Source organism: Cryptotermes secundus, unplaced genomic scaffold (assembly GCF_002891405.2).
Source record: "Cryptotermes secundus unplaced genomic scaffold, Csec_1.0 scaffold234, whole genome shotgun sequence".
Taxonomy (NCBI): Eukaryota; Metazoa; Arthropoda; class Insecta; order Blattodea; family Kalotermitidae; genus Cryptotermes; species Cryptotermes secundus.
Window position 1 is genome coordinate 1,055,412 of NW_019725843.1, and position 12,979 is coordinate 1,068,390.

At 42.6% G+C, this 12,979-nt stretch overlaps 2 protein-coding genes across 2 annotated transcripts in view; one reads left to right on the plus strand and one right to left on the minus strand.

Moving 5' to 3' along the window:
• LOC111863646 (organic cation transporter protein) overlaps positions 1 to 12,979 on the minus strand; it is a 61,775-nt gene that overhangs the window by 26,979 nt on the left and 21,817 nt on the right. The window contains exon 2 of the mRNA XM_023850142.2: positions 266 to 455. Within this exon, the coding sequence (XP_023705910.1) occupies positions 266 to 455 (190 nt within the window). The remainder of the gene's footprint in view (positions 1 to 265; positions 456 to 12,979) is intronic.
• LOC111863647 (high-affinity choline transporter 1) overlaps positions 9,194 to 12,979 on the plus strand; it is a gene marked incomplete in the record, with an annotated part of 165,168 nt that continues 161,382 nt past the window's right edge. The window contains 1 exon segment of the mRNA XM_033751155.1: positions 9,194 to 9,448.

Here is a 12,979-nt window from a genome sequence, read left to right on the forward strand (position 1 = left end):
ATCTGGCTCAGGATAGGGACCAGTGGAGGGCTCTTGTGAACACGGCAATAAACTTTCGGGTTCCATAAAATGCTGGGAAATTCTTGAGTAGCTGCAAAATTGGCGGCTCCTACCAGAAGGGCTCAGCTCCATGAGTAAGTAAGTAAGTAAACAAAAGATAAGTACGTGAAGTGGTAACTCTAATTGGATAAAGTGATCCAAGGGATACGTGCTTACAAATAATGAATTGGAAGATACAAATTCTTCTTTTCTGTAAGTCTTTTACCTCCGAAGCTATTGTTGAGTAGGGGATATCTGTATAGTTGAATTCCCATCCGTATCTGCAGCCTACAGTAGGCCATGACGAGTCACCTTCTGTAATTCCTTTGTCCCGCATCTCTGTAAAATTCACTGCATACATTCTGCATTTATCATATCCTGATTTGTCCTCATTAGGTGGGATAGCCAGTGATATCCTGCAACAAGAAACAATTAGTGTGTAGCCTTCACATACCAAATGCTGTAATACGACTGGATATTTAAGTACAAATGTCACACATAATACTCGAACTTGTAGAAGGTTGGCTAATGAATTTTCTTTAGACTCAACTGCAATGGTTGTTCTCAGCTGCCAGCATTCTAAACAAATTAGAACTGATATTTATAAATCAAATTTTAAAAAGTAAAATTGTCCCTGTGCCACATTTTATCAGATATTAGGGAACGACGATAACAGATAAAAAACCTGATCCAGGAAGAAATTAAGAGGAGATTGAACTCGGGTAATACTTTCTACCATTCAGTCCAGGACCTTTTGTCTTCTCGTCTGCTGTTCAAAAACATAAAAATTAGAATATACGTAAAAAACTATAATTTTACCTATGGTTCTGTAAGGGTGTGCAACTTTGTCTCTAACATTATGGGAGGAACATAGACTGAGGGTGTTGGAGAGCAGGGTATTGAGGAAAATATTTGGACCGAAGAGGGATGAAGTGACAGGAGGTTGAAGAAAACTGCATAATGAGGAGCTTCATAACTTGTACGCTTCTTCAAGTATAATTAGAAAGATCAAGTAAAGGAGGATGAGGTGGGCAGGGCATGTAGCACGAATGGGGGAGAAGAGAAATGCATATAGGATATTGGTGGGAAAGCTAGAAGGAAGAGACCATAGGGAAGACCAAGACGTAGGTAGGTGAACAATATTAAAATGGATTTTAGAGAGATGGTATGGATTAAATTGATCTGGCTCAGGATAGGGACCATTGGAGGGCTCTTGTGAACACGGCAATAAAACTTCGGGTTCCATAAAAAGCTGGGAAATTCTTGAGTAGCTGCAGAATTACGGCTCCCCAAGAAGGGCTCAGGTCCATAAGTAAATAAGTAAAGTTGTCCCTGTGCTTAATCAAGCATCGTATCATGAAGACGTATTGGGGAACAGAGATATAGATTCACGCTATGGCCGCTTTACCCCAAGGGATGGAGACCCCATAACTTATTGAACAGTAAGCCTCATGGAACCCAGATCCAGTTTGGACGCTGTAGAGGAAAAGACCTCTTGCTTCTGCCGGAGCACGTCATGCTCCTTTGCCTTACCTTGCATGGGACATTTTTATTTTAGTTATCTGTCCTACAAAAGTGACGCCGAAGGGTGCCGTCTTCTGGGTTATAACGTAGTTCGGAGAGAGCCATACATTTCGGAGGATTGCCTCCACCTTTAGATCGAAGAATAGGCAAAGGGGAAAAAGCAGTTCAGCTTTCTGCATGCTTCCTTTGTTTTCGTGCTTGGCTTGTTCGTCGTCCCTGAAGATGGAGGCGATATACTCATTCGAAACGTTACGTTCTCACCGCCATTACAAGGCGTTACAACACACAGCGCCGTATTCTTCGTGGTCACTGCTGTGAGAGCCCCGAACCCACAGCCACACGTCAGTATTCTTGTCTCGCCTGTTCCCATCCGCTTCGTGTACTAAGATTGCTAGAGGCGTTGCCTACCGTTCAGGGGTCTCTTTGGCTATTGCTTCAGAAAATGTCTTCAAACTGAAAACACCACTTCATGTTCCAAACAAAATATAATCTTGTTTTTTTCTTAGTTTGGCACTACTGTCAATTCGGGCCAGAGCTTTATCGCAGCGCTTTTCTGATTATTATTAAAAGAATCAGACCCTGTCACAAAATAACAGAGAAAACCGTGCCAAATACACATGATTCAATTGGGATACGAACCCACGATCCTGTTATTTGATCTGACTAAGAGAGTGAACGTTTTAGAACTCATATAACGTCTATCTTTGACAGGCTCGCCGAGTTCGAGCCCAAGAGACAGTCAACTGTCAATTAGTGTTCGGTTTCCCCTGCCAATCTTCATTCCACCAATTGCTTCACAATCACCCTCACCTATCATCTGGGGCTGGTACAGTAGGCCAGAAGTGACCGCAGTACAAGGGACTTAGTCCCACCCCACTAGCAATAAAAAAGAAAAATAATGAGGCTGGTGAGGAGTGGTACAGTATCAGAAATGTGAACCATGGTCGCAATTTGCTTGCACGGGGCACAGCACTTGTGCACGTGTACTGACTGTGATGATGGCTGTGATTAAATGTTGCGCCTTGTCCCGATTGCGAGGCAGTGTGCACCAGTTATATTTCTTTTTTGGTGATATTATTGCTTTAATTCTGTCCTAACCCAAAGGTTCCTGTTTTTTGTATACGTCAATGAATGTTGTTAATTATGAGAAACTACTGAGAAAAAGAAATAAAATCTGAAAAATTGTTGCAACTTACCCCGTCTTCCCCTAACAGGTGTGACAACAAAGTTCCAAGAAAGCCACAGAGGAGAGCTGCAGCCACGTGGCACATCAGAACTGTCAGTGTGTATTATAACGCTGTGCCCAACAGTTTTTTTAATTAGTTGAAAGTGATTTGTGCTTAGACGGCATAACATGTCTAATGTTCTTTTTTTAGAGCAGCGTATTAATCTAAAGTTACTCGTAGTAATGAAATTGAAAAAAATAGTCACAGAAAATTGCTGGTTGTCAGAAGGATTTTTTTATGGGTTTCGTAATGTCTGCAGTTCCAACATTTTAGTTAAACAACCTAAGAATCTATCGTGATAGGTATAACTTTCTCTGTTTGTTTGTTTATCTCTCATATGACCTAGACTCTCCTCGTCTCTCTTATCCTTTCTCTTCATGTTTTAACATAAACCCCTCCTTCATATGCCTACACTCCGATATCATTACACAAGGCTCTGAAAATCAAGACATGTAAACAGTCTGAAGCAGATGCCATTCAGATTAAATTTAGTATGGCCGTAGTCTGCTTTCCTTTCTAAGAAGAAAGTGGGCTTGTGGGATAACCACGCTACCTGTGTTTATCTGTGTGTGTCTGTGTGTTCCCGCCATTTAAACTTTTGAACCAGCTGACCCTCACGAAACTCGATATTTCATTGGAGACTACTCCCTACATTTTACTTCAATAGCATGGCCGACACCGAACACTTAAGGTGGACCAACAATCTATCTATCATTATTCCTGTTGCTCTCACTTGAGCCCAAAGCATACGTGAAACGCTTCGTTTCACTTCAGTTTTTTAAACTTAGACAGTCCGTAGGACACCTTGAAAAGGGGATCAACCAGTCGCAAGGCCGCTACCTACACACAGACACAGAATAAACGCAGACAAACAGCTATGCCTTGAGTGGGATTCGAACGCACGATCCCAGTGTTAGAGCAAGCGAAGACAGTTCATGCCTTAGACCGCGGGACCACCGTGATAGGCGGACCAACAGTAGCGTCACTTAATTTAGTGTCCGGAAATTATGCATGCCAACAGATTTGCGGAAAATACGCAGTATTTATGACGGTAATATTTTTAGTGAAATGTGACGTCATGATGGTGGTGTGGATATTTTCTTCAGCTTTCGGTGTGATAGGGATAACTACGTAATTAGATTTAGACAAGCGAAACTTGGTACCAATAGAGATCTTAAATATATGTTCACATTATAAATTCAATATTATTTGTTTCTCGATAATTATAAAAAACATGTGGACTAAGTGAAACGTTGAGGAGTGTTCGATAAATTTAAAGTAGACATAATGCATATGCATGTAACAGTTGTAGATCTGTAGGTCTACATGTCTCTGCAATAGGATCGCAGATGGGACGAGTTCTGCCAGCAACTTTTCTTCAACTTTTTATTTTGTTTGTTCAGTGTGTTGACAGTCACATAAAACCAGCGAAACTGAATGGAAATATCCATTAATCCTACACTCTCTGACACGTCTTCCATCACAGTGAAGGGAAACCTGCATTTCTGCACCCAGACCGGCTGTGAAGCAAGAAGTTACACTTGAATCAGCGCTGTTGCTACTGCTAGATGGAACTCAACAAAACTTGTCGACGCCCACGCAGTTTGGACCTCAATAACTTGTCTGATTATCGCACTCACTCGAGCATATATGGGTTGCCGATATAATCACCGTGATGCGTGCAGACGTGAAGTCCAACAGTCAGATCATGTTCCCGGCTTTACCGCAACATTTCAAAACCTCTTTGTGACGGCTAATTTCACGGGGACACAAATGTCCTTGAGTTAATGGTTATAATAAAGCGACAATTATCGTGCTCTCCACATCCTAAGTCAGTAATTAAATAACTATTCGAAAGGCGGTTATTTTATAAGTACAGCTGACGTCGCCATATAAAAAAAGAAGTTCTAGGAAGAACTAATCACCTACTTTCCTTTTATAATAAACGGACCACAGAGAAAGCGAAAAAATTTGGGCGGGAGGGACAGACACGAAAACATCAAAACAATCTCACAAGCCTCCTAACAAATATTAAGAGGGAACACACAGACAGCAAGGTGATCTCATAAGCCTCCTAACAAATATTAAGAGGGAACACACGCAGCAAGGTGATCTCATAAGCCTCCTAACAAATATTAAGAGGGAACACACAGAGAGCAAGGTGATCTCATAAGCCTCCTAACAAATATTAAGAGGGAACACACGCAGCAAGGTGATCTCATAAGCCTCCTAACAAATATTAAGAGGGAACACACGCAGCAAGGTGATCTCATAAGCCTCCTAACAAATATTAAATGGGAACACACAGGCAACACGGTGATCTCATAAACGTCCTGACAAAACTTAAGGGGAGAGGAACACAGACACACTGACAGCAAGGTGATTTCATAAACTTCTTTTTTAAGACATGGATAGCAGGCCAATACGTAAAACAGATGAATTTGACAAAATGTAAATTAATGAAGGAAAATTACCACTTTTTTGGAGACATGAGAAATGCACTTAAAATTCCGATTCGAAAATCCGATGGGAGATCACCTGAAACAATAAAGCACTGATGGGAGGGTACTCTGTACACTGTAAATTTGCAGATACTTTTTGGGATTGGATTCATGTGGCTGTTATGAACACGATAATGAACCTCAGGCTCCCATAAATGTTAAGGATTTTTTTTACCAGCTGACCGACTATCAGTTTCGCAGGAAGTTCTCTACTCCATGTTCGAGCTAGTTTAGTTGGAATAGCAGGGTGTACGGGATTTCCAAGAAGTGGTCTGGAACGGGGTCCGCTCAGCTTCGTGACGATAATTGAGGAGCTATTTCAAGGAAATAGCGTCTCCGGTCTAGAATACCGAAATTAACAGCCTTGGGGATTCGTTGCGCTGACCACGCAGCACCAGCTATCCGCTAAAGTTGGTACTAACTTCGCCGACAAGCGGCGGTCGCTCGGTCGGTATAGTTCGCTTGCAGACTAAAACCACGGAGTTTGTTTGTTAGTTTGTTTGTTTGTTTACAAGAACTGGCCCAGATTTTCGGGATGATACTGCATTCTCTGTGAAATCCGAACTATCAGTTTAATCATTTTCATGTCTCGAATTTTTTCCTATTATTTTGCATTTCTTTCTATAGTTCACGAAGGAAAGTATAGGGATTGTAATTTCAACAGGCTACGACCACTTCTCTGTCAATTCATCCTACTTGTTAGACCCTACACACAATTTCACATACGTCGAAACTGTTAACATTAATAAGTTGGGAAATTTCCGTATGGTACATTAATTCTATATAGTACAGTAAGTATAATAATTGGCCGCGCCATAGCTCCAGCGGTTAGTCGCTGGCTTCCCACCGCGGCGGCCCGGGTTCGAGCCTGGGTCTGATCATGTGGGATTTGTGGTGGACAAAGTAGCACTGGGACAGGTTTTCTCCGAGTACTTCTGTTTCCCCTACCAATTCGCATTCCACCGACTGCTCCACATTCATCATCTATAATCTTTGGCTGGTACAATAGGCCAGTTAGTGGCAGACGTACTAAGTGAACTCAGTCTCACCCCACCCCAGGAAGAAACCAGTATGTTAAATAAGGAGGTAAATATAGTGGCCGCAGAGCTTTATAGGATAAAAGTGAACATCAAAACAACGCCGGTCGACAGGTTACCGTCGAGTCATAAGCTGGATACTTAATTTGAGATTGTATGGGCCTATGTATATATATATATATCTGAGTGTTTCTAAATTCATTATTTTAATATAAATAAAATATTTAACGCGGTTAGAGTTGATTTCATCATATTCTTTAGTACATAAAATTTCGGAGAAAGTTACTTTAAAATTGAACACAGTTATAATTATGCGGCCTATATGGTCGATAAAAGGAGGATGAAATGAGAGGAGGCTGGAGAAAACTGCATAATGAGGAGCTTCATAACGTGTTCTCTTCTCCAAGTGTAATTAGAATGATCAAGTCAAGGAGAATGAGGTGGTCAGGGCATGTAGCACGCTTGAGGGAGAAGCTGAAAGCACAGAAGATTTCTGTGGGAAGGCCAAAAGGAAAGAGATAGGATGGCATGTTACGGAATGGATTGAGCTGGCTCAGGATATGGACCACTGGATGATTCTTGTGGACACGGTAATGAATTTTGGGGTTCCGTAAAATATTGGGAAATTCTTATATAGCTGAGCGACTGGAAGCTTCTCGAGAAGGACTCAGATCCATATAATTAGTTAGTCTACATGGCCACATTCGATCCTGTACCTGGCGGAATATCCTAGGCTATGATCTTCCTTCGATAAAGTGGGTACTGCATTGCTGTGTGAAATAGGCCTGCACTCTCCACTGATGTCATATTATGCTACTATTCATAATTACTACTCTCAGCAGAATCTTAATGGTGCTGCGTGGGACTATGGCAACCCAGTGCCCCTGGTAGGTGGATCTGCCAACAGTAGCTTCTCGTCAGCCGACGCCATTTTAATAAAAAATTCTTACATAAAAGATCTCCTTCAAATATATACTTCATGTATTTTTCAGTATTCGATGTTGTGGTTGAATTATGAGTAGGCGAGGTGGACAGGACAGAGTTTCAGCCTCTAATTACCCACATATGTTGATCTATGATCATAGCTGCTGCTCTAGTCAGCGTTGAAGCTTTATGGGTATTAAGTCATATGGAAACTGCCTTCCACCACATGAGTACGTTACGTAAGGAATGTGGTTTGTATTTCCTTATAACCTACTAATATATTCGTAAAGGTACGTACCACGTGTTTGCGACATTCCATTTCTGGCACAATATTGGCACATATACCTTGCGTCGATGCCAGAAAGTAATGTAAGTAAATGGGTATTGCTGGAATTTTAACATTTATGTAGGACAGATCGATTTTGAAGTCCAGAGAACAAAGATGAACAGAAATAATGAGGGAAGATTAATGACATGTCGGAAGTAGTACAAGTAGTAGGGGAAGCCACCAGAGACAACAATAGATTGTAACACAAATGTGCAACAGCAAGACATGAATGCAGAACAGCCCACTGTAAATGTAAAATAGAAAATTATATCGAAAAGCAACAGAATATGACACACAGAGTAGTAAAACACCCGAATAAGGGTCAAAAAGTAAAGCTATCCCTGTAACAGGCCGTGAAGGCCCATAGATTTGTGAGACATCGAGGCTCCCACATTATCTAGACAATCGGTTCGCAGATGTCGGTAAGGTTGTCAGCCTTACGCGTCGACCGCTCTTTACCCCTGTTAGAGGCTTATTTGACCCCAGGGCCATAGTACGGCTGGAAGGATTAGGGCATTGAAAAATTTAATGACTACATCGGGAATCGAAACCGCTACCTTCCGTCTTGTAGCATAGTGCCTCAACCAACTATGCTACCGCGTGCCCCTAGCCTGTAATGCCGCAATCTTTCTATTAACTTACAAGAAAATAAAAAAATTTGTTCAGACGTTATTGCATAGACGCAAGAATACAGGGGTCCCTTCAGAAACAAGTTAACAAAAGCCCTCTACGACTCTGGAAGTCACGAAACCAATGTGATATATCAGACAAAAAACATGCGGCATAAACTGTTGCCATACTTCCTGAGAAACGTCACAACTCAGTACTACCAACAACTGTGACACTCAAGGTCACACAATAAGCATTAGATTCGCTCTATTACATTTTCGTTACAAACTAGATATCTGTGATATTTCCTGATATCTATCTAAACTCGATAATATCAGTTATAGTCAGTTATGTATTTACAACGGTATATGCAAGTTCCAGTTTTCGTGTCACGCGATAAATGGTGAGTTCAACATACAGATCGCCACGGTTGGATAGGTGGCACTATCCTTCGTATTCGAGGCGTCCTGGGTTCAAATCTCGAAACTGAGATCAGCTATCTAGACTGAGATTTTTCTTGGTTTTACTCAACACTCCTTACTAATGTCGGTATATGGTAAAGTCTCAATTGAATGGATGAGACTCGTGCTTTATGGTCTGGAGGTCCCAAGTTTAAACGTTAGTTAGGAGAGCAGATATCCTGACTGTTGAATCTGTTTCGATATTCTTTCACCAGCCATTCTATGCAAAAGATTTGTCAAATTGTACCTATTTTCTTTCTTTCTTTCCAGTTTTCCATTCACATTCGTGCTACAACTTGACGTTACACAACAAAGTAGGGTCTGTAAATTGTCCAGAATTAATAGAACGGTACATACAAGTATGCAGCTGAACTACCGCGAGCGCCATCTGTATCAGTTACCCGGCTGCGACCCGTGGCCTCTGTGCGATCTAACCTCGTATAGGGGCGACTCACGGATCATGCATAGGTCGTCTAACCCGGTATCACAGAAGTCTCAAATTGCAGTGTGGCAGTCAGATGTCATTTGTTTCTGACACTGGCTACTATACCCTTTGCTAAGCAATTCTTCGTCCCTGTGATGCGCACAGCCGACTTCAGTAGACAAGTGACAAGCTATGTGCTACCTTAGCGAGTTTAAGATAACCGCTGTGATTTTATCCGCCTATTTAGTGATAACAATCTATTGCACTGAAGGAACAAAGGACAGGTCTGTTCGGTACGAGTGTGGAGGAGGTACTGGAGTTTAGCCAACAAGAATGTGGGAAACAATACAGAAGTGCCACTTGTTGCATCGCATGGTGAGTGTGCTTTGTTCAAAGAAGTGGGAATGAATATTCGATGCCTGTTCAGCTGATGAAATTATTTTCTGTTGTTTTACTTATCTTAGAAATTCATTACCGTCTTCATTTGATGCTACTGTGAATCAACTGAAACAAGTTCACATCTTAAAAAGAAGTTTCAGTACTTTCTACCTATCTGCGGGTTGCATCTTCATGTAGCTTTCCCCCGAGGTTTTACAGCGAGATTCCTTACATATTTCTTGAGCTCCCCCATTGCACATCATTCTCTCCATTAGAAAGTTCATCAATGCGTTCGTTATCCATCTTGTTAGGTTAGTTTCGATAGACATAAGTAAATATTAATACTTCGGTGTTTGAATAAGAGATTTCACGTGTTCATAATTACTGTGTAATAGCATGACCTGAATATCGACGCTCGTTATTGAACAAAACTTGTAGCCAGATACATCCATTACCCGCCCCCTCAACTTGTCCTTAAGATTATTAGTGTAATTCTTACATCGCTGCTCGTTCTTCTGAGTGACTGCCTTCCACGAGGTTTTTTTTCCTTGGCACTACAGCCCCAGTGGGCCTAGGCCTACCTCCATGAACTTCTCCGTTCACTTCGGTTTTTCTAGATCTTACACATTCGGTAGGACTCCTTGGGCGGGTGATCAGCTCGTCGCAAGGCCTCTACCTGTACACAAACACAGAAAAACGCACACATACAAACTAAACATCCATGCCCTGAGTGGGATTCGAACCCACGATCCCGGCTTCCAAGCGAGCGAAGACAGTACATGCCTTCCACGAGGTTTACCCAATTAAATTCTGCATGACCTGCTCACCGCCATCCGTGGCTGAGTTACATGTGCAGCGCACAAGTGTAGTCTGCTTTCAGGGGCTGTTCTAAAGTGTCAGATTTGAAGTCCTCACGGCCTTCATTGTTCAGATTATGGTTTCCTGGAAGAGTATGTACCTACCACATGTTGCGGTGTCATATTCCAGAGGTCTCCAACCTGAATATTGCAAAATGTTTTCGGAAACTACCTAAAGTTGCCTTCTCATTGCCCCGATTTACACAGCTGTAAATTCTATATCAAGCGAAATGATACATTTTTAAGACCAGTTTAACGGAATGGGCGACGCCAAGCGAAGTGGGGCAGAAACTTCTCTGACATACTTGCGTTCAAGCCCTTTCGTCGTGGCGTAGCTCAGGCTTACCATCGTGCGGCCCATGGTTCGAGCCCAGGTCAGGTCTTGTGGGAATTGTGGAGGACAAAGTGGCAGTGGTGCAGGTTTTCTCCAAGTACATCAGTTTCCCCTGCCAGTTCTCATTCCACCGACTGCTCCACATTCGCCATCAGCGTCTATCATCGGGACTGGTACAATAGGTCAGTTAGTGGTCGACGTACCAAGTGGACTCAGTACCACCCCACGTCAAAAAACTACGTTCAAGCCCTTTAAAACTACTCTTATTGATGGCAGTACAGTGTTCGGAATGAACAGAATAACTTGTTTAAAAAACACTTGCAATTTTTGTTATTAATATTACTTATATGCTTTCTTCTCTTAACTTTTGTATTAGTTCCTAAAAACCAGCTTTTGGGGGGGGGGGGGGGGGCAGGGCCTGGTTTGCTGCCCCCAATAAACTGTTTACAATGTCTCAAGGAATCATCCGATTAAGTTAGAACGGAATTACAATGAACAGTATTCTCATTGACACCGGTATGTCAATGAAACTAGTTAGCTTAATTACGTTGTGTTTAAATGAAACCCATAGTAAAGCCCGCCAAGGTTAAGTTTGTGTCAAGAATTTCCTATGCAGAATGGTCTGAGAGACGAAGATAATTATTAACGTTGCTTTTCAACTTCATTTACGACACGCTCCCTTAGAAAGTGGGGCCACACGGTAGCGTAGTTGGTTGAGGCAGTATGCTACAAGACGGAAGGTCGCGGATTCGAGTCCCAATTAGGTCGATTTTTTTTTTACTTGACCTAAACCTTCCAGCCGCTCTACGGCCCAGGGATCGACTCAGCCTCTAACAGAAATATGTACCAGGAATTTTCCTGGGCTGTAAAGGGCGGCAGGCGCGTAAGGCTGGGAACCTCACCACCATCTTTGAGCCGATTGTCTAGAAAATGTGGGAGCCTCGACGTTTCACAACCCTATGGGTCTCCACGGCCTGTTACAGGGATACCTTTATCTTTTCTTATGTTTATGGGTACTGGGGCCCCTTTCCTTGGGAGTGAAGAGGCTAGGGTGTGAAACCGACCACTGACCTCCATATAATTCCGAGTTCACTAACGGTGGAGCTGTACCTCCACTCCCCCACACGTCTTCATGACGTGATTCTTAATCAATTAAGCACAGGAGCAACTTTACCTTTACTGTACTCTCCATGACTGAAGGCCATTTTTCATCCGCAGCATGAGGGTGCGTATTCTTGTTACTGACCCAGATGTGCGTTTACGTCAAGCGACTAAACTCTAAGGAGCTCGAATTCCCGGAAATTTCCGAACGTCATTTACTGTTCGGTGACGCGCTTACACTGAAAGGGACATACACATTCTGTCCGCACTCACCATGAACTCTCTTTGATGTAGCACGCCATCAGCGAAACGGGATGTTGGTGAACTTTCGCACATTAACAGCACACACAGGACAGCCTTTGTTCGCGATAATGTTGACATAATGACGCAGTTTGGCGTTATAATGTGTGGGCTCTTGTAATGAACGAAGAGTACTATCTCCTGGGATGTGACACATTGTAATCTATGTAGTTTCGGAGGAACATCTCCATCTTCAGGGTCGAAAAGCACACAAAGCAGCAAGCGAGGGACACCTGATTCATATATGAGCCTGAAAGGGAACCCATAGACAACCAATCGGAGCGAATTTCTTTAAACCAGGTTTTCCCCGCGCGGCTCCCTATATTTGCTGCCTGCCTCTTGTTGGGTGTTTGCTTGGCTTACATTTTGACCATAGATACTATTGCGGTCTATTATCTTTGGACTGTATTTAAGCGGACTGTTATGTCTTGCGGGGCAAAGGGTAGGCCGACATGTAGAGTGAAACTTCTTCAAGATCACCAACCGTTCTGGGCGTAAGTATATTTTTATAGGGTGGTCTCTAAATCAGATTCGCATGGGTGAGAATTTGGGTAGTACAGTACAGTAAACACCAGACATATATATCACGTGACAACAGTGCTGCCCTAAATATTACCTTCCGTGTGTTCGCACCGAGCCGGTCGGTGCTACTGTGGCTGTAAACCTGTACTTGTATTCGGGAGGAACACGGTTCGAATACCGCCTTGCTACAGGCTACCTTACTCATTTTTCTCTCTTGCTAGGCAAATTCTGAGATTGTTAATTGAAATAAGCATAGATTTCCCCCACAAAACATTACAATNCCGTTCCGCGTTATTTCCATTTTGCTGCGTTCATGTTTGTGCCCCTTCGTACGTACGTTCTCACTGGCTGCGCGACTGTCCCAGCTAGTTAGTTGCATTACAGACGGATGTGATGCATTACAGACGGATGTGA